This window comes from Rhinoderma darwinii, chromosome 12 (genome assembly GCF_050947455.1).
Source record: "Rhinoderma darwinii isolate aRhiDar2 chromosome 12, aRhiDar2.hap1, whole genome shotgun sequence".
NCBI lineage: Eukaryota > Metazoa > Chordata > Amphibia > Anura > Rhinodermatidae > Rhinoderma > Rhinoderma darwinii.
Window position 1 is genome coordinate 81,745,512 of NC_134698.1, and position 27,184 is coordinate 81,772,695.

General features: G+C 47.3%; 2 protein-coding genes and 1 long non-coding RNA gene across 6 annotated transcripts in view; 2 read left to right on the top strand and 1 right to left on the bottom strand.

Moving 5' to 3' along the window:
* Window positions 1-9,688, top strand: part of CLMN (calmin) — an 85,119-nt gene extending 75,431 nt beyond the window's left edge. Inside the window, exons 10-13 of the mRNA XM_075844308.1 lie at window positions 2,209-2,375; window positions 2,710-2,770; window positions 2,948-3,003; window positions 6,616-9,688. Coding sequence (XP_075700423.1) covers window positions 2,209-2,375; window positions 2,710-2,770; window positions 2,948-3,003; window positions 6,616-6,802 — 471 coding nt within the window. The 3' untranslated portion in view covers window positions 6,803-9,688. The remainder of the gene's footprint in view (window positions 1-2,208; window positions 2,376-2,709; window positions 2,771-2,947; window positions 3,004-6,615) is intronic.
* Window positions 1-12,976, bottom strand: part of LOC142664891 (uncharacterized) — a 60,630-nt gene extending 47,654 nt beyond the window's left edge. The window contains exons 1-3 of one of the 3 annotated variants that reach the window (XR_012851403.1): window positions 12,828-12,976; window positions 8,120-8,566; window positions 6,600-6,751 (exon numbers count right to left, since the gene is read on the bottom strand). This is a non-coding gene — a long non-coding RNA (uncharacterized LOC142664891). Of the gene's footprint in view, window positions 1-6,599; window positions 6,752-8,119; window positions 8,567-12,488; window positions 12,683-12,827 lie in introns of those variants that run through there. The other 2 variants (XR_012851404.1, XR_012851402.1) reach the window with 2 other exon arrangements.
* DICER1 (dicer 1, ribonuclease III) overlaps window positions 12,418-27,184 on the top strand; it is a 52,820-nt gene continuing 38,053 nt past the window's right edge. For both annotated transcript variants that reach the window (XM_075844306.1, XM_075844307.1), the window contains exons 1-9: window positions 12,418-12,593; window positions 17,981-18,043; window positions 18,315-18,488; window positions 19,589-19,751; window positions 20,828-20,958; window positions 22,973-23,107; window positions 24,115-24,275; window positions 24,946-25,114; window positions 26,018-26,493. In XM_075844306.1, the coding sequence (XP_075700421.1) occupies window positions 18,375-18,488; window positions 19,589-19,751; window positions 20,828-20,958; window positions 22,973-23,107; window positions 24,115-24,275; window positions 24,946-25,114; window positions 26,018-26,493 (1,349 nt within the window). In that variant the 5' untranslated portion in view covers window positions 12,418-12,593; window positions 17,981-18,043; window positions 18,315-18,374. The remainder of the gene's footprint in view (window positions 12,594-17,980; window positions 18,044-18,314; window positions 18,489-19,588; window positions 19,752-20,827; window positions 20,959-22,972; window positions 23,108-24,114; window positions 24,276-24,945; window positions 25,115-26,017; window positions 26,494-27,184) is intronic.

The window sequence follows — 27,184 nt, forward strand, 5'->3', positions numbered from 1 at the left end:
AAATTGCTGTGACCCTGCATGAATAGTATTGACAGGAACTAGGTTTTCATGTTCCAAGGTAGGAAAACACAAGCAACCAAACCCCAAAAAAAATCCCATTATTGAGTTTCCTCTTTATAAAGTAATGGTATTATGGTGTAATGGCGTCACCCACATCATAGGATATAGGCAGTGGTGTACCTGTTGACCATAGTTGTAGCCATACCACTGCTATGTGGCCCTGGCCTCAAAAATGATCCATAGTGGTGATCATCTCAGTTTGGGAGGGTTTGTCAACTGTCCAAAGCTGCTCATGGTGGTGAATAGGGCCGGGCAATTATGACACAAATCAAAATCACGATTAATTGAACACGTAACCGCGATTACGATTATTGGAAATTTATTTAGGTCACACCCTTCTTCCATATCACGCCCCCTATTTGCATGCTACGCCATTGAATTAATATTTATCCCCTGAGCCTGCTGTATACTAGTGTATAGAATATACCCCCTGACACTGCCCCACACAGTATAATGCCCCTATATCTGCTCTCCACAGAGTATAATGCCCCCATAGCTGCCCCAGAGAATAATGTCCCATAGCTGCCCCACACGGTAGTATAATTACCCCCATAACTGCCCTCCACACAGTATAATTCCCCTTTAGTTGCCTTCCACACAGTATAATGCCCCCCATAGCTGCCCCACGCTGTATTATGCCCCTACAGCTGCCCCCGATAATGCCTGATAAAAGTAATAATATAACTATTCACCTAACCCTGTTTCAATGACGAGTGGAGGAGATCCCTCAGCTCCTTTGGTCTGTGCAGCACGGCGAAGACAGGCGCGATGACGTCACTGCCTCACGTCCAGCGATACATAGTAAATGTTAGAGCTGGGACCTTACAGTCTCCTGCTCTACCATTGGATTCAACTGTATCTGCGTCCTGAAGATGCAGATACAGTAAACCGGGAAAAATGACTTGACAAAACCAAAATTTGCAGGATGACGTCGATTTATTGCGCTGAATTTCGTTTTCGATTATTTTTCGACTAATGGCCCAGCCCTAGTGACGGTGGTGGTGGTAGACGGTTTACGTATTGGAGACCATCAAAGGTACATACAAGGAGGCCAGCCCGATTTTGATATTGAGAGTGGACGCTCTGGGTATGAGTGGATCCATTTCTTTTTTTACTTCTTTGCAGAGTATATGGATCTGTAATATGTGGTTTGACAATTGTTTATTTGCCACAAAACAAATTCAAAGAATTTGCTAAAATATTTCTTTGGCAAAAGACATAAATGAAAAATATGGTCACTCCCTAAGGTAGAGTTCAATGGCGCACACAGGGCAAGTAGTGGAGAGCTACTAAACGGATTGAGTTGTGCTAAAAGATAAGCCCAAATCTACAGTAGCCTTGGGATGGTGATAAACCCTCTGTCTCCGGAGCTGCTGCCATCGCTGGGAACTCCTCCGAAGCCTTTCCCAGGACTGGGAGGTAAATTCAGAGCAAAGCGGGTAGAGCTAAAAACCACTCCGCGTTTCCAAGGCGCTGCTATAAAGCCATTAGGGTAGGGATTGACATCCATCAACTTGTGATATGAAGAAGTTTTATTAAAAACAGATGGGTCTTCGTCAGGCATATGTATACAAAACAGTGACCAAAAACAGCTTGGTCCCAGGAGCAGAGAGCCCTCTGACTAGTAATGACTGGTCCATCAAGTTCATGTTACATCATTCACTTAAAGGGATTGTCCAGTTTAGAAAATCCATTTCTATAAACCCAATTAGGTTGTTCTTAATTAGTTAATAGCAGGGGGGGGGGCGTCCTCTGTTCAGGATTCTCATATCTTGGTCAGCGTGGAGCGCGGTTACATAGAGCGTCTCTGGAGGACCTGCCCTGTATTACACAGACAACACATTGATATGAATGGACACTGTGTAATGCTTCATTTCTCCTGTGGTGGCGCTGCAGAGAAACTGAACACTTACTGCCAGGTTCCTCTTACAGATCACAGCCGATCGCTGGGGATCCCAGCTGGAGGACACTTTGTGATCAGCTTATTGTCAGGGAATCTTCTAACAAGTAGCGATTGTCCAAAGCGGAGAACTTCTTTAACCGTTCTGGAGTTTAAGTTGTAATTTGTACTGGGCTGGTAAAAAAAACAAACCTCTTACTGTATCACTTTAGTTCTGCTTAATAGGTGTCTTGGTTTTGTTTCATCAGGATGTCGGTACAGATAGTTCAGAGGAGGAACGGGAGGAGGAATGGTCTAGAAGTAAAGGATATTTCTGTAGCAGAGCGGGTATAGAGGATGATGATGATCATTTACCAGAGGAAGACGACAGAACAGACAAGCAATCTGCAGAAACTGAGGAGTTCTGGCTGTCCAGGTATGATCCTATCCAGAGACAGCTTATCGTGTTTCTGTGACAAAGATCAGGGAACGTCTTCTTAAATATTCTGTGCTGCTGGGAACCCTGCTCTTTACGTTATATAACCCTGTACCCACCCATTTTGTCTATCTTCACATCATGACACTGCCCCTGTTACCTGCTGCCCTGTCCTCACTAATATCACATGAGTGGACGGGTCATTGGCTCGACAGGATCAGCAAATTTTCTCTGTTGAAATACTCTGTGCTGCTGGGGACCCTGCTACTTCCACTATGTAACTCTCAGTCTGTGACCTCCCACTTACAAAAAATAACAAGTCTCTTTGTTGCAGGGATGTAGAGGATGACGGCCGTGCGTACAAGAGCGGAGAACTGAACGCTGAAGGATGGCCGGTGAGTAGCGGAAACATTGTAGCCGCGGGCGCACGTGATTTGTGGGGCTCTACTACAACTGCCCTCAGACATTATATGTGGATAATGTTACATTGTAATGACTGTGTTCTGCTTCTCATTGTCATCGTCTCATTTTTTTAACTATGTAACAAATATTACTTTCTCTTCGTTTGCCAGAATTTTTCAGCCTGTCCCGTTGTCAGTGGAGAAGGAGACCGGCTTTTAGGATTTGGGTAAATGTTTTTCTTCTACAAACGTTACTCAAGTATAATTTCACCTCCAACTATAAATATAACTATATCCAACATGGCCGACAAAACCCTGATGTAAATGAGCAGATAAAACGGCAATTCCACCTCAATGTATTTATATATGATAAAATAATCATCCGTATATATGACTACAACCCTCACTGGGGTTCCATGTGCTCTATTGGAGACCATGATGCAGTTCATAAAACCTCCACAGTCAGATATCGCCCATCCCCCTCTACAGGTTCATCATTATTTCCTATTTACTGATAAGAACCGATTTCTGCTTATTTCTATGTAACTCATTAGCTCCCCCTGCAGCTCTGATAGGGAACCACAGAAGCTCTGGAGTATAATACAGGATGTAACTCCGGATCAGTACAGGATAAGTAATGTAACGTATGTACACAGTGACTGCACCAGCAGAATAGTGAGTGCAGCTCTGGAGTATAATACAGGATGTAACTCCGGATCAGTACAGGATAAGTAATGTAATGTATGTACACAGTGACTCCACCAGCAGAATAGTGAGTGCAGCTCTGGAGTATAATACAGGATATAACTCAGGATCAGTACAGGATAAGTAATGTAATGTATGTACACAGTGACTCCACCAGCAGAATAGTGAGTGCCGCTCTGGAGTATAACACAGGATGTAACTCAGGATCAGTACAGGATAAGTAATGTAATGTATGTACACAGTGACTCCACCAGCAGAATAGTGAGTGCAGCTCTGGAGTATAATACAGGATGTAACTCAGGATCAGTACAGGATAAGTAATGTAATGTATGTACACAGTGACTCCACCAGCAGAATAGTGAGTGCCGCTCTGGAGTATAACACAGGATGTAACTCAGGATCAGTACAGGATAAGTAATGTAATGTATGTACACAGTGACTCCACCAGCAGAATAGTGAGTGCAGCTCTGGAGTATAATACAGGATGTAACTCAGGATCAGTACAGGATAAGTAATGTAATGTATGTACACAGTGTCTCCACCAGCAGAATAGTGAGTGCAGCTCTGGAGTATAATACAGGATGTAACTCCGGATCAGTACAGGATAAGTAATGTAATGTATGTACACAGTGACTCCACCAGCAGAATAGTGAGTGCAGCTCTGGAGTATAATACAGGATATAACTCAGGATCAGTACAGGATAAGTAATGTAATGTATGTACACAGTGACTCCACCAGCAGAATAGTGAGTGCCGCTCTGGAGTATAACACAGGATGTAACTCAGGATCAGTACAGGATAAGTAATGTAATATATGTACACAGTGACTCCACCAGCAGAATAGTGAGTGCAGCTCTGGAGTATAATACAGGATGTAACTCAGGATCAGTACAGGATAAGTAATGTAATGTATGTACACAGTGACTCCACCAGCAGAATAGTGAGTGCCGCTCTGGAGTATAACACAGGATGTAACTCAGGATCAGTACAGGATAAGTAATGTAATGTATGTACACAGTGACTCCACCAGCAGAATAGTGAGTGCAGCTCTGGAGTATAATACAGGATGTAACTCAGGATCAGTACAGGATAAGTAATGTAATGTATGTACACAGTGACTCCACCAGCAGAATAGTGAGTGCAGCTCTGGAGTATAATACAGGATGTAACTCAGGATCAGTACAGGATAAGTAATGTAATGTATGTACACAGTGACTCCACCAGCAGAATAGTGAGTGCAGCTCTGGAGTATAATACAGGATATAACTCAGGATCAGTACAGGATAAGTCATGTAATGTATGTACACAGTGACTCCACCAGCAGAATAGTGAGTGCCGCTCTGGAGTATAACACAGGATGTAACTCAGGATCAGTACAGGATAAGTAATGTAATGTATGTACACAGTGACTCCACCAGCAGAATAGTGAGTGCAGCTCTGGAGTATAATACAAGATGTAACTCAGGATCAGTACAGGATAAGTAATGTCATGTATGTACACAGTGACTCCACCAGCAAAATAGTGAGTGCAGCTCTGGAGTATAATACAGGATGTAACTCAGGATCAGTACAGGATAAGTAATGTAATGTACACAGTGACTGCACCAGCAGAATAGTGAGTGCAGCTCTGGAGTATAATACAGGATGTAACTCAGGATCAGTACAGGATAAGTAATGTAATGTATGTACACAGTGACTCCACCAGCAGAATAGTGTGTGCAGCTCTGGAGTATAATACAGGATGTAACTCAGGATCAGTACAGGATAAGTAATGTAATGTATGTACACAGTGACTCCACCAGCAGAATAGTGAGTGCCGCTCTGGAGTATAACACAGGATGTAACTCAGGATCAGTACAGGATAAGTAATGTAATGTATGTACACAGTGACTCCACCAGAAGAATAGTGAGTGCAGCTCTGGAGTATAATACAAGATGTAACTCAGGATCAGTACAGGATAAGTAATGTCATGTATGTACACAGTGACTCCACCAGCAAAATAGTGAGTGCAGCTCTGGAGTATAATATAGGATGTAACTCAGGATCAGTACAGGATAAGTAATGTAATGTATGTACACAGTGACTCCACCAGCAGAATAGTGAGTGCAGCTCTGGAGTATAATACAGGATATAACTCAGGATCAGTACAGGATAAGTCATGTAATGTATGTACACAGTGACTCCACCAGCAGAATAGTGAGTGCCGCTCTGGAGTATAACACAGGATGTAACTCAGGATCAGTACAGGATAAGTAATGTAATGTATGTACACAGTGACTCCACCAGCAGAATAGTGAGTGCAGCTCTGGAGTATAATACAAGATGTAACTCAGGATCAGTACAGGATAAGTAATGTAATGTATGTACACAGTGACTCCACCAGCAGAATAGTGAGTGCAGCTCTGGAGTATAATACAAGATGTAACTCAGGATCAGTACAGGATAAGTAATGTCATGTATGTACACAGTGACTCCACCAGCAAAATAGTGAGTGCAGCTCTGGAGTATAATACAGGATGTAACTCAGGATCAGTACAGGATAAGTAATGTATGTACACAGTGACTCCACCAGCAGAATAGTGAGTGCAGCTCTGGAGTATAATACAGGATATAACTCAGGATCAGTACAGGATAAGTAATGTAATGTATGTACACAGTGACTCCACCAGCAGAATAGTGAGTACAGCTCTGGAGTATAATACAGGATGTAACCCAGGATCAGTACAGGATAAGTAATGTAATGTATGTACACAGTGACTCCACCAGCAGAATAGTGAGTGCAGCTCTGGAGTATAATACAGGATGTAACTCAGGATCAGTACAGGATAAGTAATGTATGTACACAGTGACTCCACCAGCAGAATAGTGAGTGCAGCTCTGGAGTATAATACAGGATGTAACTCAGGATCAGTACAGGATAAGTAATGTTATGTATTTACAAATTGCAGATTTATTCTATGTATATAAACAGTAATTAAAACCGGACATAGGTTTTGAAGTTCTTTCATGTGTTATGTATATTATTGGTGGTTTGGCACATTGTCTTACCCTTTTCATGACCAATCAGTTTGCTATTTTCTTTCTGTACGTTGCAATGTGATATAAAACATTCATTACCTTATATTCTCTGTAGGACACAAGGGGCGGATGAGGCCACCATTGCAGGAAGACTTGCAGCGGGCTCCAGACATCCATCCTCCAGTCGTCAGTTCCCGGACTCCTTCCGTCTTCTCATCTTTCTGTGGCTCCTCTGCTATTTCTTGCTGATCCTGCCGGAGTTGGATATGAGCAAAGTTACATTTTTTGTAGATGACGACTAAAGACTGTCCCCAGGGTGACGTCGGGTCATTTCAGATGGGCTCATGGGTGCATTGAACTTGTTCTCCAGCAATAATAACACTACCTGCTTCTTTTATTAATGATGCAAAAAAAAAAGGCAGGGAAGGTGCAGAGCGGAGGAAGAGAAGGTCGTTTTCGTGCCTTTTTGGGGGAAAAAAGTTGTTTTGGTATTTTCTTAATGCTTTTCCTTTATATGCAGCTGGTGGATCTAGCTCTTAGTTTATATCAATGATCTGCCTCCTGTGGATCAGATCGCTATATAGGGGGCATAGATAAAGGGGGTGCTACCTACACAAACTAGGGGTTCAGCTGTTGCTTGCCCTCCTACTTCCCATCCCCGTTGGAGGGAAGGGTGGCATGGCCATCAGACTGGTGTCTTCATATTTTGACGTAGTCGCATTTCCTTCAGTGATTGATCAAACCATTCATGAAGGGCCCGGGGGGGATGAGGAAAACCAAAGGGGGCCCCTAACCCCCCCATGGGCCCCTAAACAGGCTCTATGGCACATAAGCCCGGCATATCCTATAAGTCTTTCCCTAAACTGCCATTCTCAGTTCTGATAACAGATCTCATCAAACTACTGATTTTTTTAATAGTCGCTGACTACTTGAACAAGGTGTCGAGTTTTTGACAACTTTTTAAGGGGGGTGTTTATTTAATAGAAAAAGGAATTCACTGAATGGTAAAATCCCACAGGACCTTGGAAGGGCAGAGAGGAGAATGTGGGAATCCTGTAGGGATGGACAGAACAATGTTACATTTTGTTCTTCTGCCAGTGATACATTGTTCTCCAATATCTTCCATTGTTGCCAAAAAGCCAAACCGGGAAGAACTTTGGATTTTATCTTTTGAAATACTTTGATGGTATTTTCTATATATATTATAAAGTCAGGACCAGGATGAAATTGTGTGTATATCAGATTGTTATATAATAAAAGTTGTTTTATATTTATACGTATAGATTCTATAACGACCATGAACATAGGAGAGGTATTATGGAGAGGTGCCCTTTAAAACTGAATATTGAACTAATAACTTGCTGCTGGGTCATCTGAAGACGGGACTATCAGGGGGCAAAAAGGCCGCATGGGGTATATGGAAAAAGAACAGGCAGGGAAATGTCAACATCTGACCCCTATTGGCACTTTCAGTGGGTCGAAATGGGTCAATGATGAGCATAACCTCCATTAATGAGATCCCTTAGTGGGTGTTTATTTGTCCAGTCGCCATTTTTAGGACATTTCTTTAGATGTCTGAGGTATATAATAACTTTAAAGTGGAAGTTCATGATCGTCACCTTATTAGGGCTCCTCCGCTCAGTCTAGGTGGAGTAGTCACCTGATAATCCTGTTTTTCTCACTGGCGGTCTAGTTGCTTGTAGTTTATACTCATTCTGTCCTCCTGTAAAATAAATCCTCTTTCCATGTACTGACTTCCTGTTGAGCTAGTGCTCATATCTGTACAAGCAGAGCTTCAGTGTAAAGCATGGGGGAGAGGGACACAGCAGTCTTCGATCAGAAAGGTGGATTTCAGACTACCTCAGACTCTAATAGGCGATGCAGCTGAGCTGGAGTCACTGATCATTGCTGTTCCCTGGAGTAGATAAGACGTAGCTGACACCGTAGAACATTTAGCAGGTAAGCAGCAGCCAGAATTAGTGACTTGTAGATTTTTTCGGGCCATAGCGGAAGGATTGCGGGTGGAGCGCATTGGCGGCTTCTTGTACGTATAGGTGAACGGTCCCCTGTAAGTATACATGAAGTTTATTATATGTGCAAAAAAGACTAAAACCTATTTATTTATTATGTATGTAGAGGAGGCGAGACGTGTACAGCCATATTTTTCTACAGCAGAAGGCGGATGTACGTTTTGTATAATAGTTTAAAATAATGCTTGCGACGAGGGCGACTGTAGATAAGGAGGGTGACGTCTGAGGAGGGAAAAGTGTGTGTAAGAATGGCGACATGCGAAGACTGTTTTGTGTTAGGATAGCGACGTGGGCGAGGAGGGCGACGTGTGCGAGGAGAACGACGTGGGGGAGGATGGTGACGTGTGTAAAAATAACGACTTGTTGGAGCTCACTGCAGACACATTTATACAGCTCCCATTCATCTCAATAATAAGAACACTGTGTGCAGGGAGCTCCCCCTAGTGGTGGCTGCAGGCAGACTGATTTTGATCATGTAACTCTGTGACTGTGCAGGGGATTTGGAGCTCTGTATCAGAAACCCCAGAAACACTCCGACCTCTATAATGATATATTATAATATTAAACAGCAGTGAAATATGGACCCATTCCTACAGGTCCATTATAAACATTTGCACTTGGTTTATGTTATTGACACATTGAAAGTCCTGGAAAAAAAGTTTGACCAAATTCTTAAATATGTTGTGAGCCCCCACCAGTCCGTCCTATTAGGGCATATAAAGGTAAAAGACGGGATGGGGGGCCTCCTCCTTCTTCCCGCAGTCCAATGGCAATGCTACCTTGAGCTGAACACCTGACACTGGTTGCTAGGGATGTGTTGTCTGACGCCATTGAAAAGACTGGTTGTTAGGCGGTGTTTCCCTAGAAACCAGAGAGGATTGTTTAGCCACTGCCCATCCCAGACTGCGCCATTAATCAGATCTCTATTAAATAACTTTAGGCGGAGAACCCCTTTAAGTTGTCGTTCTGTCATTCACTTATAAGACTGTTCCTGCCCTCGTGACATCACTAAGAAACGCGGCGCAGCGTGCGATACGATGTAAATACGGTGAGTGGAGGAGTCCGGTGTTAGTGAGGAGATTTCCGGAGGTAATTGAAGATTATTGTTATAGAGATCTTGTATATTATGTTGTGTTATCAAATCTTAATAAAAGAAACTGAAGGAACGGCCGCGCTTCATTTCTCCTTTTTTTTACGCCGTTTATACGTTGCCTCGCTCTGCGCTGACGCGTGGGAAAGAAACCCAGAGCGTGCAAAAAAAGAAAAGCAAATCGTGCGAAGCTGAAAATGACGCAACTCGTGACCAACTGAACGTAGCTAAGACAGAAAAAAGGAAAACCACCATTCTTTACACTGCAGGCTGCATTCAGAGGACAGTGTAAATATATACAAAGTGACTGTTTATAAATGACAGAGTGACATCATGTGACTGAAGAGGCCAAATGCTGTATGAGAGTCGTCACACTGGATTCACAGCACCCGAGTGGTCTGCAGCAGAAATGTGGAGGATGTTATATGCCCGGCAGCGGGGCAGAGTACGGAGGGATGGAGGTGAAAGTATACTGGTATGATAGTATAGAGGTGGGTGCACTGGTATGATAGTATAGAGGTGGGTGCACTGGTATGATAGTATAGAGGTGGGTGCACTGGTATGATAGTATAGAGGTGGGTGCACTGGTATGATAGTATAGAGGTGGGTGCACTGGTATGATAGTATAGAGGTGGGTGCACTGGTATGATAGTATAGAGGTGGGTGCACTGGTATGATAGTATAGAGGTGGGTGCACTGGTATGTTAGTATAGAGGTGGGTGGTGGGTGCACTGGTATGATAGTATAGAGGTGGGTGCACTGGTATGATAGTATAGAGGTGGGTGGTGGGTGCACTGGTATGATAGTATAGAGGTGGGTGCACTGGTATGATAGTATAGAGGTGGTGCACTGGTATGATAGTATAGAGGTGGGTGCACTGGTATGATAGTATAGAGGTGGGTGCACTGGTATGATAGTATAGAGGTGGGTGCACTGGTATGATAGTATAGAGGTGGGTGGTGGGTGCACTGGTATGATAGTATAGAGGTGGGTGGTGGGTACACTGGTATGATAGTATAGAGGTGGGTGCACTGGTATGATAGTATAGAGGTGGGTGCACTGGTATGATAGTATAGAGGTGGGTGCACTGGTATGATAGTATAGAGGTGGGTGGTGGGTGCACTGGTATGATATAGAGGTGGGTGGTGGGTGCACTGGTATGATATAGAGGTGGGTGGTGGGTGCACTGGTATGTTAGTATAGAGGTGGGTGGTGGGTGCACTGGTATGATAGTATAGTGGTGGGTGCACTGGTATGATAGTATAGAGGTGGGTGGTGGGTACACTGGTATGTTAGTATAGAGGTGGGTGGTGGGTACACTGGTATGATAGTACAGAGGTGGGTGCACTGGTATGATAGTATAGAGGTGGGTGCACTGGTATGATAGTATAGAGGTGGGTGCAATGGTATGTTAGTATAGAGGTGGGTGGTGGGTGCACTGGTATGATAGTATAGAGGTGGGTGGTGGGTGCACTGGTATGATAGTATAGAGGTGGGTGGTGGGTGCACTGGTATGATAGTATAGAGGTGGGTGGTGGGTACACTGGTATGATAGTACAGAGGTGGGTGCACTGGTATGATAGTATAGAGGTGGGTGGTGGGTGCACTGGTATGATATAGAGGTGGGTGGTGGGTGCACTGGTATGTTAGTATAGAGGTGGGTGGTGGGTACACTGGTATGATAGTATAGAGGTGGGTGCACTGGTATGATAGTATAGAGGTGGGTGCAATGGTATGTTAGTATAGAGGTGGGTGGTGGGTGCACTGGTATGATAGTATAGAGGTGGGTGGTGGGTGCACTGGTATGATAGTATAGAGGTGGGTGGTGGGTACACTGGTATGATAGTACAGAGGTGGGTGCACTGGTATGATAGTATAGAGGTGGGTGGTGGGTGCACTGGTATGATATAGAGGTGGGTGGTGGGTGCACTGGTATGTTAGTATAGAGGTGGGTGGTGGGTACACTGGTATGATAGTATAGAGGTGGGTGCACTGGTATGATAGTATAGAGGTGGGTGCAATGGTATGTTAGTATAGAGGTGGGTGGTGGGTGCACTGGTATGATAGTATAGAGGTGGGTGGTGGGTGCACTGGTATGATAGTATAGAGGTGGGTGGTGGGTGCACTGGTATGATAGTATAGAGGTGGGTGGTGGGTACACTGGTATGATAGTACAGAGGTGGGTGCACTGGTATGATAGTATAGAGGTGGGTGGTGGGTGCACTGGTATGATATAGAGGTGGGTGGTGGGTGCACTGGTATGTTAGTATAGAGGTGGGTGGTGGGTACACTGGTATGATAGTATAGAGGTGGGTGCACTGGTATGATAGTATAGAGGTGGGTGCACTGGTATGATAGTATAGAGGTGGGTGCAATGGTATGTTAGTATAGAGGTGGGTGGTGGGTGCACTGGTATGATAGTATAGAGGTGGGTGGTGGGTGCACTGGTATGATAGTATAGAGGTGGGTGGTGGGTGCACTGGTATGATAGTATAGAGGTGGGTGGTGGGTACACTGGTATGATAGTACAGAGGTGGGTGCACTGGTATGATAGTATAGAGGTGGGTGGTGGGTGCACTGGTATGATATAGAGGTGGGTGGTGGGTGCACTGGTATGTTAGTATAGAGGTGGGTGGTGGGTACACTGGTATGATAGTATAGAGGTGGGTGCACTGGTATGATATAGAGGTCGGCGCAGGATACAGAGGAGACTGTGGCTTGTGCTGTAACCTGGTCGCTTCTCCCTCTGAGTGACTTCCTCTCTAGGCTCCTCCCTTTCCTGCGGGCAGCGGTCACATGACAGTGACGTCAGGCTGCGCTCTCTTGGCGGTGGCCGGTGGACGGGCCCGATCTGCCCCGCTGTCTCACCTCATCTCCCCGGAGCCCGGGATCGCACAGTCCGGGAGAGGAGCTCGGCGGCCGGCCTCATCGTTACGCAGTGTGGGGTCTCATGAGACCGGCCTGGCCCCGCGGGTAAGACGTCATGACCGTGCGTGTATCGGCCGCGGACCCCGGCACAATGCGCTGACAGAGGCTCCATGTGTCGGGGGTAAGGGGCCGCTGTCAGGGTGCGGGGTACAGCTGCTGGCCGGTGATGCACTGCTGGTACTGTGCCAGACATAAGGTTACCCCATACAGTGCCAGGCGTTAGGTGCGGGTGTCCCGGTGCCAGGCGTTACATGCGAGTGTCCCGGTGCCGGGCGTTACCTGCGGGTGTCCCGGTGCCGGGCGTTACCTGCGGGTGTCCCGGTGCCGGGCGTTACCTGCGGGTGTCCCGGTGCCGGGCGTTACCTGCGGGTGTCCCGGTGCCGGGCGTTACCTGCGGGTGTCCCGGTGCCGGGCGTTACCTGCGGGTGTCTCGGTGCCGGGCGTTACGCGCGGTTGTCCCGGTGACGGGCGTTACCTGCGGGTGTCTCGGTGCCGGGCGTTACGCGCGGTTGTCCCGGTGACGGGCGTTACGCGCGGATGTCCCGGTGACGGGCGTTACGCGCGGTTGTCCCGGTGCCGGGCGCTACGCGCGGTTGTCCCGGTGCCGGGCGTTACGCGCGGTTGTCCCGGTGCCGGGCGTTACGCGCGGTTGTCCCGGTGCCGGGCGTTACGCGCGGTTGTCCCGGTGCCGGGCATTGTATATTGTGATGCCAGGTCTTGGGTTGACCAGTCTTCTTCTGCCGGCCCCTGTTGCTGCGTCTCCATTATGATATATAATATAACGCGCCTGGGTCGTGGCCTAGCAGCAGTCTATGGATGCACTAGGTGACAACCAGACATCGCCATCGTCCTGTGATCTGCTGACTCCTCCCCCTTCCTGCCCGCTGTACCCGATACGTGGCTACCAACCAGTCCTGAGGTTCCACCTGGTTGGGATTTGGCATGAATTGGCGCCTATTGAATGACGTATCTACACATGGCACGACTGATCCTGGCCTGTTGCGCTCCGATATTTACGGCTCTTAATTAAATCTTTTTCTTGCCCACTGCTGTGCCAGGCTTTGATTTGGACATTTCAGTGATGCAGGAGCACAATGCCTAGTAACTGGGTGGCACCGTATACCCACAGTGACACAATATCACCAGTGAAGCGGAGTCGCCACCTGTCTGGCGCCGCGTACATAAGAATCATCCCTGTTGGTCATTGCTGACATTGTGCAAAACGCGGTCAACGTGGCGTCTAGAGATGTGCAAGTGTCGTGCCCGCCGTGTGTGTTGAGCTGTAGCGCCGATGGGCAAAAACACGGTGAAATACGTTGATGTCAATGGGAGGTCAGAGGCGTAAACGCTCGAAGATAGGGCATGCCGCTTCTTTTTCCCGCAAGATGGTTTTTCCGCTCACGGAAAAAAAAACTCCTCCGTCTCCCATTGAAATCAATGGAAGGCGTTTTCGGCGTGTTTTCTGCGGCAAAAAACGTGTAAAGAAGCTCTGTGTGAACTGGGCCTTAGGGTATAGACTCCGTTCACATCGGCATTGGAGGCTCCGTCGCAGATTACGGCAAAATCCTGGACAAATCAGTGCAGTGCGCAGTTCTATTTTGTCTGGAAAAATTACGGAAACCTGAGGGAACATGATAAAGTTAATGGGTTCAGTCGGGCGCAGGGTCGGGGTGTCCGCCATGTGAGGGATCCGTTATTTCCGTTATTTTTCTGTTCAGAAAAATGGAAATAACGATGCACATGTGAACAGAGCCTTATACAGACACACGTAACGGCCCCGTCCGGCGCGGCGGCGTCCACGTCTACTTCAAATTGGTGCAGTTTTTAACAGAGGGTTTTCCTGAAAAAATTGCGCAGTCATTAACACTCATTTGAAGCCTGGGCTGATTTACGCTAATTCTGGGTCCACAGTCTCGGTTAAAATGCATATTTTGACACTATTTTCGTAAAAGCGTCTTGACGTGTAGACAGACCGTGCCACTTTACTTGTCGGGGGTCAGTAATAACGTGTGTTTTGAGTATTGACTCTGGCGCTGTATACGGGGGAGGGTACAGCACTCTGCTCTTCTATCACATTGTTAGGATTATTTCGGCTGGACGCTCTTTGATCGTGTGCGGCCTCCGTCCTGAGTCAGCCGGAGAGATGGCCGCCATGTTTTCTTGCAGTAGTTTGTGATGTCACCATCAGTAATGACATCACCTGACCTGTCAAAATGCTGCCGGGCTCTTGAATCCTTACTATTGGCTAACACAGTATTCCAGCTGTGCCGAGATTGGGGGATTTTTTTAAACAAAATTGGAAAAATTCTTAATTCTAGCAAATCCACACTTTTGTTTTGCTGCGATTACGAAAAGGGCTAAAACATATATAACAAAACCACCGCCCGTACACGTCCGAATTGTTCTTCTGTCCCGATGGTTATCTATCCTGTGTGTACCAGGCGGCAGTGATATGACGTCACATGACTACATCGTCCAATGGCTGTTGGCGGCAGTGATATGACGTCACATGACCACATAGTCCAATGGCTGTTGGTGGCAGTGATATGATGTCACGTGACCCCATAGTCCAATGGCTGTTGGCGGCAGTGATATGATGTCACGTGACCCCATAGTCCAATGGCTGTTGGCGGCAGTGATATGATGTCACGTGACCACATCGTCCAATGGCTGTTGGCGGCAGTGATGTGATGTCACGTGACCCCATAGTCCAATGGCTGTTGGCGGCAGTGATATGTCATGTGACCCCATAGTCCAATGGCTGTTGGCGGCAGGTATCGCGTATCTCTAAAGGGGTTTATCTACTAAGCACAATTATCCACAGGTGATAGATGTTTGATCGCTGACACCCCCACGATTACTAGAACGGGGTCCGAATGAAGCGGCAGCCGCCCATGTGCGCCCGCGCTCCATTTGTTATCTTTGGTTCTGACAGAAACCACGGAGTCCGGCGTATGCCGTTGGGATGAGATGATACTTTATGGACCTGAGGGACAGGAGAAGAATATCTGTCTCCGGGAAAGCTGAGTGACAACCAATATGGCCACCTTTACAGCTCGCACAGGATTTGTCACCCAGCTCTCCTAGTGCCCTGAATGGAAATCTGTTTAGTAATTCAGAGAAATGTTCCCCTCCCTCTCATCACTACTTGACTGGGCAGAGTTAGGAAAGCTGGGTGACCCCTTTTGTGGCTGCTTGTCACCCACATTTCCCAGAAGCAGCTGAATGCAGAATCAAATTTGGTACCAGTCCTGCTCACACGGCTCAAGGGAGGACTGATACTGTAACGAGCCCTCCACCTGTGTCAGCAGCACATCCTGCAGCCTTATTCACACAGTGCAGTTCTTAAAGCCACAACCAGGAGTGGATCGTAGAGGGAGGGAAGGTTGATGGGAAAGATTGTACTATTTTTTTTCTTATTTTTTTTAATCCACTCCTGGTTGTGGCTTTAAAAACTGCATAAAAAAACTGCACTGTGTGAATAAGGCTGCAAGATGTTTCTGTATCGAAACGAGAATGTTTCCATTCACTGACAGCAAGCAGTTTTATTTGCCTAAAATTTGCAAACCCCTCTACGATTCTTCCGCAACGATCCTTAAGCCGCCGTCCATGGGGGATGTCGGTATTATGACGCCTATTAACCTTGTTTTGTTTCTTTACGTGTTTTACGGCCGCAGTAAATATTCGTTTAGCCGTTCACCTTTCGGGTCGTTCACTCCGGCGTAACGTTATATTTCCTTCTCAACGTGAAAATGGCCGTTCACAGACCCCATCGATCTCGGCCTTTTACAAGGTGTTACAGGATGGAAAGCACTCACATGAGATCCTCCTGACTGGGAGCGCGGCACGTCGCCCCCCCCCCCCCCCAAAAAAAGATGAGGTGGGGTGCACTGAGACAAAGCCGTAAATGTCGGCGCCCCCGGTATCTGCGCGGCCCGGCTCTTCACGCTGCTCCCGTGGAATCCGCTCCGTGTTTTCAGTTTTCCGCCCACGCTAATTGTTCTGTATCTTGGCACCGGTCACACACGAAGCTGAGACGAAAAACCACCTGACAAAAAAAGACACCTGGTCAATCTCTGCTTCCTGCTAGGTTACTGTGAGTGATACAATGTTACCGGCGCTGAGGTACAGGAATAGGCTCTGTTCACATCACCAGCCCTGCGTATACGCCGGGGTAATGTCCCGCCAAACGTATCCATGGGGCTCTATTCACGCGACAGAGGCCAAAAGAGTGTCCTGACCTCCTCTGCTGTTGTACGTCGGAGTACCTTTTTTTTTTTTCTTGCTGTATACAGAAGCGTAGTGGTCTTGAGTTACGTCTCGTACTCCAGTCACATCTAAAGCTGCACTTAAAATTCTGCATGTTGCTACTTTCGAATCCAAGCGTGCTCTGATGACTGATCGGCTTGAATGAACGCTCTGGGGAAAGCGGATACTTAAGTCTAGTGCAGGGCCTGAGGGGGCGGAGCATGACACGGTCTCTGGTGTTTATAGTCCTGTGTCATGCTCCGCCCCCTCAGGCCCTGCACTAGATATAACACAGGGTACCAGTTTTTGTTTTGTTTTCCAAAACCAGACAATTATACAAGTATGAACTCTACATCTCCCACAATGCACCACGGCATGCTCTTCATGGACTGAATAAGCAGGGGATGGCTGGGAGATATGACTTCCTGACCTCTGAGATAAAACAAGGAAGTAAAATAATTTTGAATGCAGCTTTAGATGTGACTAGAGTATATGATGTGGTTTAGCATAATTGAATCAAAGTAGTTTTAAATGCAAGGAGGCTATTCTTATTATTACAGTAGAATCCTGATAATGCCCTCCACGTCGTCCCCCCCCCCCCCCTCCATTCTATTGTCACCTAAATGTGTCAGGGGGGATGATGTGGATTTATCACGTGCCGGACGATCAGATAAATACCTGACAGTCCGGCGTTGGGATTATTTTTGACATCAGGATTTCTGAGCTATAAAGTGCTGGATTAAATGAGTTTTACCTTTTTGTGTTAGAATTTGCTGGAATGATGTATGAAGGGCTTCTCCGCTTTGGACAATACCTACTTGTTCTCAGTAGATCACATAGTGACCCCCAGCGATCGGCTGTGATCTGCGGGAGGAACCTGGCAGTAAGTGTTCAGTTTCCCTGCAGCGCCACCACAGGAGAAATGAAATATTACACAGTGTCCATTCATATCAATGTGTTGCCTCTGTAATACAGGGCAGGTCTTCCAGAGACGCTCTATGTAACCGCTCTCGGTTACCAAGAGATGAGGGTCCTGGCCAGAGGACCCCCCTCTATTACCCAGAATTCCCTAATAGGGTGTATGGTAATGGGTTTTCTAAACTGGATAATCCCTTTAAGTAAATGTTACGATACGTTGCGTCTGGTGTCGTCACCTGGTAATATTTCCCGTGTTTTCTTCGCAGTTATGACGATGTCACTGAACGTTTCAAGACTTTTGTCATTTGTGCCGGCTCAGACTGAGAGAGGTGAGTCGCTCTTACCTGCACTGATTCCCAATAGTCCGGAACCCCCAATAGTCCGGCACGTGTCTGAGTGATGAGCGTTAAACGGACTGGATTATAAAGTCGCATCGAATTCTGTGTTTTCCAGACTATTGGAGTGTCTTATATGAACTGCTTGATAATCCGGAAAATACAAACTCGTGGGTTGCTGGACTATTGGAATCTTGGCCTCCGGTCCTCGAGTGCCCGGTCGATGTATTTTTTTTACTCTCGTTTCTCTTTCTTATGTCTGCAGGACGCGGCCGACCCTCCGCTGCGATGATCTAAGTCACTGGATGATCGAAGGACCCTCAACATGGCCGGCCTGCAGCTCCTGACCCCGGCCTCCTCGCCCATGGGCCCCTTCTTTGGACTGCCCTGGCAGCAGGAGGCTATCCATGATAATATATACACCCCCAGGAAATATCAGGTACTGGCCGTTTAAAAATTAAAATACTCGTGGGGGGGTATAAAGTGGGGGGGGGGGCATAATGTGAGGGGGACATGGGGGTGCTCATCCTCTATTATATACACTTTGCTGGCCGCTGGGGATAAGGGGGAGCAGGCACAGCAGTCGTCTCCGACCTCTTACTCTCTAGCTGTTGCAAAACTACAACTCCCAGCATCCCCCTGACCTCCGCAGGCTGTACCGCATGTAAACCGTTCTTATTAGTACTTTGAGGAGAACGTGTCGCTATCCAGGTCGGTGCTGCCGATTGGCTGAGAAGGATTGCGTTGTGCAGTCCACGGCTATGGGCTCTATTACACCGGCAGGTGTGACACTAAACGGCGCCGATTGATGATGCGGCGCGTCCATCCGCGCTCATTTATTGCGCCGTTTACATGGAGCTGTATAGAGGTGCATGAGATCATTCGCCCTATACAATCTGCTTCATTGTCGGCAGCACGTCACCTGTGTACACGAGGAGGAGATGTGCCGCCAGCGGCGCTTGTTTTTAGGACCGCATGAAAGACGTGATCAGACGACAAGCACGCGTGATTGGGAACGAGCGCTCCGTTCCCCCATTAATAGTCCCGTTTTATTTGTGGCTTTATTTTGAGTCCGAGACGGTGGCTGAGAAGGATCATGTGGCAATCGGCAGCATTAGTATTGATTATAGGGGGTCACGCTGATGTCGTCATATTTCCAGCCCGTTAATAGGTCTGACAGGGATAACCCTTTAATTCCCACGTTATTTATCCTATCTTATAGGGTGATGGCAGATTGCTAGGATATGCCATGCCTTTCTGATCGGTTGGGGTACGACTGCTGGGACTCGTATCGATCCTGAATTTGGCTTTGCTGCAGGTCCCTGCCGGGAGCGCCACAGTGCAAAGATAATCCGTGATAGGGCGCAGTGCTAAATCAGTGCTGTGACCCCCTTTATTCCCTGGATCGGTGGGGGTCCCGGCAGTCGGACCACCCACGTTTAGAAAGTGATAACATCTACTAAGCGATGACTTTTTGTGACGGGAGTAGAGCTGCGTGTGTTGATGGATAAGCCATGCATTACTCCTGTTCTCCTGCAGGTGGAGCTGTTGGAAGCAGCGTTGGACCACAATACAATAGTGTGTCTGAACTCGGGCTCAGGGAAGACGTTCATTGCCGTACTACTTACTAAAGAGCTGTCCTATCAGATCCGGGGGAACTTTAATAAAGTCGCCAAGAGAACCGTGTTCCTGGTCAACTCCGGTAATTATCGCTAAATCATTACTAAATCTTATTTTTATCTGTCATGTGACCAGAGGGGGTAATTGTTTATTATACTGAAGGCTGCCGATGAGAAGTAAAGACAAATTTTTTCCCACCCATCACATGATCGCTGCGGCAATTGGTCACCGCGGTCACATGATATGATTTCAATATGGACAATTATGTTTATATGTAAACTGGCGTACGTAGGTGAATATACCCTTTACAGTGTGAAGTCTAGCTTCTATTTTGCTGCATTTTCCAGTTCTCTGGATGCAGCCAGCAGTGTAAAGAATGGAGGGTTTCATTCAGGTTGTCATGAGTCTTCTTCACAACCTGCCATCTAGTGTATGTGTATATCTAGTATAGACCAGGGCAGAGTTTCTAAGCCAAGCTCAAATTAATTACATCAAAGTACCCACAAGGCTATGATCATATACGGGGCGCATGAGGACTGTGCCAGTACCCCCTACGTGGCATGGTACCATCTCTGCTACATGTACCACAGGTTGATAACTTAGGGACTAAATGAGAAAGTGCGTTTACATGTAGACAGGTCCCTGGGGGTAGCTAGGACAACCATCATGAAAACCTCCATTCTTTACACTGCAGGCTGCATTCTGACAGCTGAAAAATGGTGCAAAATGCGAACACTGGCGGCGATTCATTAAGCAGAAAGAGGCAGAGTCTGAAGTGCGTGCCGTGGGCTAAATTTATTATGTGTTTAAGACACTTTTTACGTTTTGAAAATGGTCCAGAAAAAGGGGCATAGTCGGGTCATAAAATTGGTCACATTTTTTGCGTTCACCGTTCTTTTTGCGCACTGGTCTGCAGTTCGCCAGTCATAATGTGGCATAAGAAATAGAAAAGTGTCTACAATTTCTAGTACGTTGTGCCATTTATCATACGGCGTGCGATAGATTTGGCGCAGTTTATTCCGGTCTGGTCGTGTTATCTCCTCTAACTTTATATAAAAGTTCCCCTCTTTATATTACAAAGTGACGTCCTCTTATTTAGGATTGTTTCTCGCTGATCTGTCATTCTATAAACTTTTATACTTCTTGTATTGTTTTAAGCTAAACAAGTCGTCCAGCAAGTGTCGGCGGTCCGCACTCACTCGGATCTGAAGGTGGGGGAGTATTCCAGTCTAGACGTTGTGGAGAGTTGGTCGAAGGAGAAATGGAACGAGGAGTTCGTGGCTCATCAGGTACGACCCGAGCACTGCCACCGACCCGAGCACTGCCACCGACCCGAGCACTGCCACCGACCCGAGCACTGCCACCGACCCGAGCACTGCCACCGACCCGAGCACTGCCACCGACCCGAGCACTGCCACCGACCCGAGCACTGCCACCGACCCGAGCACTGCCACCGACCCGAGCACTGCCACCGACCCACAGAAAATGACGACTTGTAGCAGCCTCCTCTCAACCTAAATATATTGGGCTGGTCACTAAGGGGTTAAAGGCTGTGTACACCTTTTGAAATTTTTTTTTTTTTTTTTTTTCTTTAGAAGAAGGTCAGTCAGTTTGTTTGGTGCAAATTTCAAATTTTGTTAAAAAAATTTCATTTTTGAGATACAGCTGCTTTGTATCCTGTATCGTGCACTGAGATCTGAATCTGTGAGTTCAATGGGACTGACGGGTTCAGTGTCAGCTGGTCCTGCGTGTCAGACCCGCAGGATCCACCTGTAAATCGATCACATCTGAGTTATGAACTAAGATGTGATCAGTAACCGATCGATCCTCGACCCGCTGTCACTTAATCCGTCAGTCCTGATGGATTCAGGTCTCCGTGCTAGATACAGCTGCTCTACATACAGGATACAAAGCAGCTGTATCTCCAAAAAGTAAAAATAATTTTTAATAAGTATTTTGAAAGTTGCACAAAACACTGACCTTTTTAATTAAAAAAGAAGGTTTTAAAGGTGTACACAGCCTGGTCGTGTATACAGCTCCACTGCAGATCTATGTCTCAAGCTACCAAATGTATGGAGTATATCTAGAAGGGCTCAGCGGCGTCTTCTGTGATGCTGTTAACGATTCTCTTCAGGCTTTACCCAACTGACAACAAATACGGCTGCCATTATAGCCCCGTCACTCTTCTTTCCACAACCCCTAAATGGCAAACTTGTTTAGTTATGCAGTAATCTGTGTCCCTGGCCTCTGCTCTGTATAAGTAAGCAGATTTGCCGTTCAGGGCTTCGCAAAGCTGAGTGTCATCCTTTCCTGGAGTTGCAGTGTTTGCTTTCACCCAGCTTTCCCAGAATTGGATATGACCTGGGCAGAAGAGGACTTATTTGTTTTGGGATTGTAGCTTTAAAGGCGTCGTCTCATCCTCTTATATGTGTGAGCTGCTTCATGACGCCTCCGCCAAACAGCTGGTTTTGGGAATCATCGGCCAGCCGGACATTTCGCCTGCAGCGGCCACTACAGGAGACATGTAGTATTACATGGCGGCCATCTATCTGACTATGTAGACATGGACGCCTTGTGTCCGCCAGGATGGGAGCTGCTCTTAGAGTGGCTTTCTGTTTTGGCACATAGAGGGGGGGGTTGCCCCGAGCAGGAGATCCCTCTCTGTCATCTATATACCTTTAATAGGGCACATGGACAGGGGTTTTCTTTGAGTCAGGGGGATACTGTTCTGCTGGAGTTTCACACTGGACGAGGGGTCCGCTTAGACTGGCACCAGTTGGGCTCTGTACCTCCATGAGAGGGTCTTTGGGTGGTTCTTCTCTCCGTCTCCGGCCGTGATGTTGCGCCAAAGGCCGACATTTACTTTTATCAGCCGTCATAACAGCAGTAGGATTAGTTCCTTGTGTTTAAAACATCTGCACTCCCCAATCCGAGCAGATGGGGAGGGGGGGGGGGGTCCGCTATCTCCTGTTATATTGTGAGGTTGGTGTAACACGTTTACACAAGAAGCAACCCTGGGGGGGGGGGTCTGATTGTTACACGTCGTTTAATAAAAGGGGCAGTAATTTAAGTTTGCGGCTTTGAGTTTTCGCCGGGGCGCTTGTCAAACTTCATTCTCCAGAAACGTTTAGCACGAGAGCAATTTGGTGCGTGTCAGCCGCAGGACTTGATGGGAATTGTCAGATAGTTTACAGAGGAATGATTGAAAACATGTGAGCGTTTATTCCCGAAATTCAAACCAGACGTCGCGCAGGTTCCCGGTGGGATCTCCGAGGCCTGACGTTTCTTTGTGTTTTATTTCAGATTCTGGTCATGACTTGTCACATCTTCCTCCATGTCCTGAAGAGCGAGAGCCTGTCCTTATCCGAAATCAACCTCCTGGTGTTCGACGAATGCCACCTTGCCATCCAGGATCACCCGTATCGCGAGATCATGAAGGTAAGAGGACGGACGCTTGGTAGGCCAAAGACTTCATCTCCTCCCAATTGGATCGTGAATTACATGGCGGTGCGGAGGCCTCCAGAGCCGTCCTCCACCAATAGTGTCCTCTGTTCAGGATCCTCATCTCTTGGTCAGAATGGAGAGCGGTTACATAGAGCGTCTCCCTGGAGGACCTGTCCTATATTACACAGACAACACATTGATATGAAGGGACACTGTGTAATACTTCATTTCTCCTGTGATGGCACTGCAGGGAAACTGAACACTTACTGCCAGGTTTCTCCACAGATCACAGCTGATCGCTGGGGATCTCAGCAGCAGGACAGTTTGTGATCAGCTAATTTTCAAGGGACCCTTCCAATGAGTAGGGATTATTCAAAGCGAGGAACCCTTTTTATAAGAGTTTTCCAAGGTTAGAAGAAATTCTCCTTTTTTTTTCAGAAAGAGCACCACTCTTGTCCATGGGCTGTGTCTGGTATTGCAGCACATCCCTGTTCAAGTGTATGTGGCTGAACTGCAATATCAGTCACAGCCTATGGCTAAGAGTGGCGCTGTTTCTGGGAGGGGAGTGTAACTTTTTTCTAATCCTTTACTACTTTTTTTTTAACCTGTTAACTAGACAAGTCATAGTAATAAGTGGGGGCTCGACCTTTGGTGCCCCCTACTTTACTTAGTCTCCGGTAACAGCAGCCTCTCTCCATAGACTTGAATGGGAGCGCTGGAAACGGCCTGATATAAGTGCACAGCAGTTTCTGGTACTAATTCCACCAGATATTTAGGGGAAGGTTTAAATCTCGCACTACCCCTTTAAGAAATCATCACGTTGTACAGGAGCCAGTGCATGTAGTGTAACACATGGCTGTCAGTCTGCTCAGGATTTGGGGTATCGCACCCCATAGTGCGGGCGTAGCTCGTGTCTGTCGTGATCTTATCCTTCATGAATTCTTCCAGCAATAGACTCGTTTATAATCTGCTCCTTCCGCTTTTTATTTCGTCTCGCGCAGATCTGTGAAGGTTGCCAGACGTGTCCGCGGATCTTGGGACTGACCGCCTCCATACTGAACGGGAAATGTGACCCCCGCGACCTAAAAGAGAAGATCCAGAAACTGGAGGAGATTCTGAAGAGTAACGCCGAGACGGCAACTGATCTGGTGGTTTTGGACAGGTAAACGCAACGCAGAACTCATGACCTCATCTCCTTCTTGTGAAGGATATATGTGCGGACCTTCCTCGCAGCGCAGCGGCATTAACCCTTTTATAGGTGCAGTATCTGATAAAATAACCGTGGGTGAGAATTTGCAGGATTGTCTATTTTGTACAATGGAGCAGCCCAGAAAGATCCCTCCTTAAAGGAGCACTCCGAGCAAAACCCACCCTGTGCCATGCCTAGTGCAGGGCAGGAATCCCTGTGTCATGCTCATCGCTTTGGCCCTTCCCTTGGCAAAATCGGCTGTGAGGGGGCAACCGCTTTAATGGGACCAGACAAAACAAACCGCTGTGCAGAATCTTTATCTGCTTCCAGGAAAGCTGAGTGACAGCCCATATGTCCTGTATTACACCTCCCGCAGGGTCGTCACCCAGCTTTGCCAGATTCCTGAACAGCAAATCTCCTTCGTTATTCAATGTCCACTCCCCCCACTCCATTAACGCTGCATAATTAGGCAGACCTGCGGTTTAGACGTCTGCCCAGAACGATGACCGCCGCTTGTGGCAGCAGTAATAATTCATTCTTGTTGGTCGTTACCCAGCTTTCCCAGGTATGGATAAATTATTTTTGACATTTATTTGTTGTATTATTTTTTTTTTGTCTCTATCTTGTCCTGTGCTCGGTGTAGGTACGCCTCTCAGCCTTGTGAGATTGTACTAGACTGTGGCCCCTATCATGACAAAAGCGGGCTCTATCAGCGGCTCTTATCTGAAGTGGACGAAGCGCTTCACTTCTTGGAGGACTGCAACATTCCCATTCTATCGAAAGAGCGAGATTCAACGTCCATCTCCAAGCAGGTACTCGGGGGCAGAGCAGGCCCATCCAGCCTTGTAGTCCGTCAAGCTTTAGTCGTGACCTGAAGGACTCGGGTAGAACGGCGCACGGCTCCCTGTAGTCTCAGGAGCAGAGGTTATAAACAAGTCTGTGCAGCACGGAGGGGTCGTCTACTGTACAGATGAGAGGTCGTCCTGTGACCACTTCTCTACATATACCTGTATGTACTCCAGTAGTGGTCACCTAGACAGGATGTAGAGCGTTGCTAGGCAACCTAAAGCAAATACTTCCTACTGAATACTGTAAACGGTCGCCATAGAGATGATGGATGACTGAGCAGACAACTGAAATTACTTTGGGGCATTATTATTATTATTAACACACGTGACCATCCACAGACCGAAGGTCAGATGCAAAAATGAAATCCCGCTCCCTTCCCCGTCCAATCGCCTGTTAGTAACAAACAGAATGAATGATCCAACATGGCCGATCATTTTTTTTTCCCATGATCCTTTTCACCTTTAGAATAGGTTGATTAAGTCTGTGACTAGTTTGGGAGTGTAGGTCACATGATCCTGCTGCTAACTGGCTGGGATGGATCATGTGACTACATTGAACCGAGATGCTCAGTACATGGGTCCAATGATAGAAATGAGTCTTAAAAATCCAGTATTCTTGATAAAGTGCCCCCCAATCCTGGAAGAATAAGGGGGGATTCCAATAATGCCATGCTCCGGCCGGGCCATCGCTTTTACGTTGCGTTCTAGACCAGTGTAGACCACCGACCTCTGAGCCGTTGTCTGCAGTACGTGCCGGGGGGTGTTTATAGGGATCGGCAGGGGTTCCTACTGACGGACTCGCACCGGAGCAGACGTCAGGCTTGTGACTATGATACCATCTCTTTAATGGGTGTCTCTCCCCCCTAGATTCTCTCAGACTGCCAGGCGGTTCTGCTGGTGCTGGGTCCGTGGTGTGCCGATAAAGTTGCCGGGATGATGGTAAGAGAACTGCAGAAGTACATCAAACACGAGCAGGAAGAGCTGCACCGCAAATTCCTGCTGTTTACAGACACCATCCTGAGGAAGATCCACGCCCTGTGCGAGGAGCACTTCTCCCCCGCCTCCCTCGACTTGAAATTCGTCACCCCCAAAGTCATCAAACTTCTGGAGATCCTGCGCAAGTACAAGCCCTACGAGCGGCAGCAGTTTGAGAGCGTGGAGTGGTACAACAACCGCAACCAGGACAACTACGTGTCGTGGAGCGACTCCGAGGAGGACGACGACGAGGACGAAGAAATCGAGGAGAAAGAGAAGACGGAAACCAGCTTCCCCTCCCCGTTCACCAACATCTTGTGTGGGATCATCTTTGTGGAGCGCAGATACACGGCCGTCGTCTTAAATAGGTAAATCTCACCGTCCCGTCCCCTACACGTGGATCTCGCCTAACGATGGGTTCATACCTGTTCTATTCCGATTTGTTGCTGCGGTGATTTTCTAGGTCATATAGATGTCGTACAGAGACTGACCGCCCACACTAGCAGCGAGGTTACTTGTCTGATGGATCTCATGCTGTACCAGAAGCCTAACATATCTGGGTCCAGGACGAGGCGTTGCACAACCACTCCGCCCCGAGGGATAGAAATCATAACCACCTGCTATTTTAATAGAACTCCATAGGGAAAAAATTGCAACATTGTTGGATTTTCTGCACAATCGTGTACATTGGCGACATTGCGCTGACCCCGCTTTTGGACCACATCGCTTTTGGAGTCCCAGAAAAGGTTCCCAATCAGAACATTTATCACCTGTCTACAATGTATGATCGCTGGGGGCCCACGGTTTATTAGAATGGGGCTCCTGAGTTCCCAGGTCTTCCCCAGCCGCTTCATCCAAACTCCCTCTCCCTGCGATTCTGCGTTGACTTTCTACCCCGATTCTAGTGATCAGTGGGGGTCCCAGCGATCATACATTGGGAGCATTAATTCTTCTTTAGGCCGGAGTCTCCCGACTATGTTCGGTATCGTGAGATACGGACCATGTGTTTTGGCCGTATTTCCCGGACAGACCACAGTTCAGGGAGCCGGACTCCTGGCA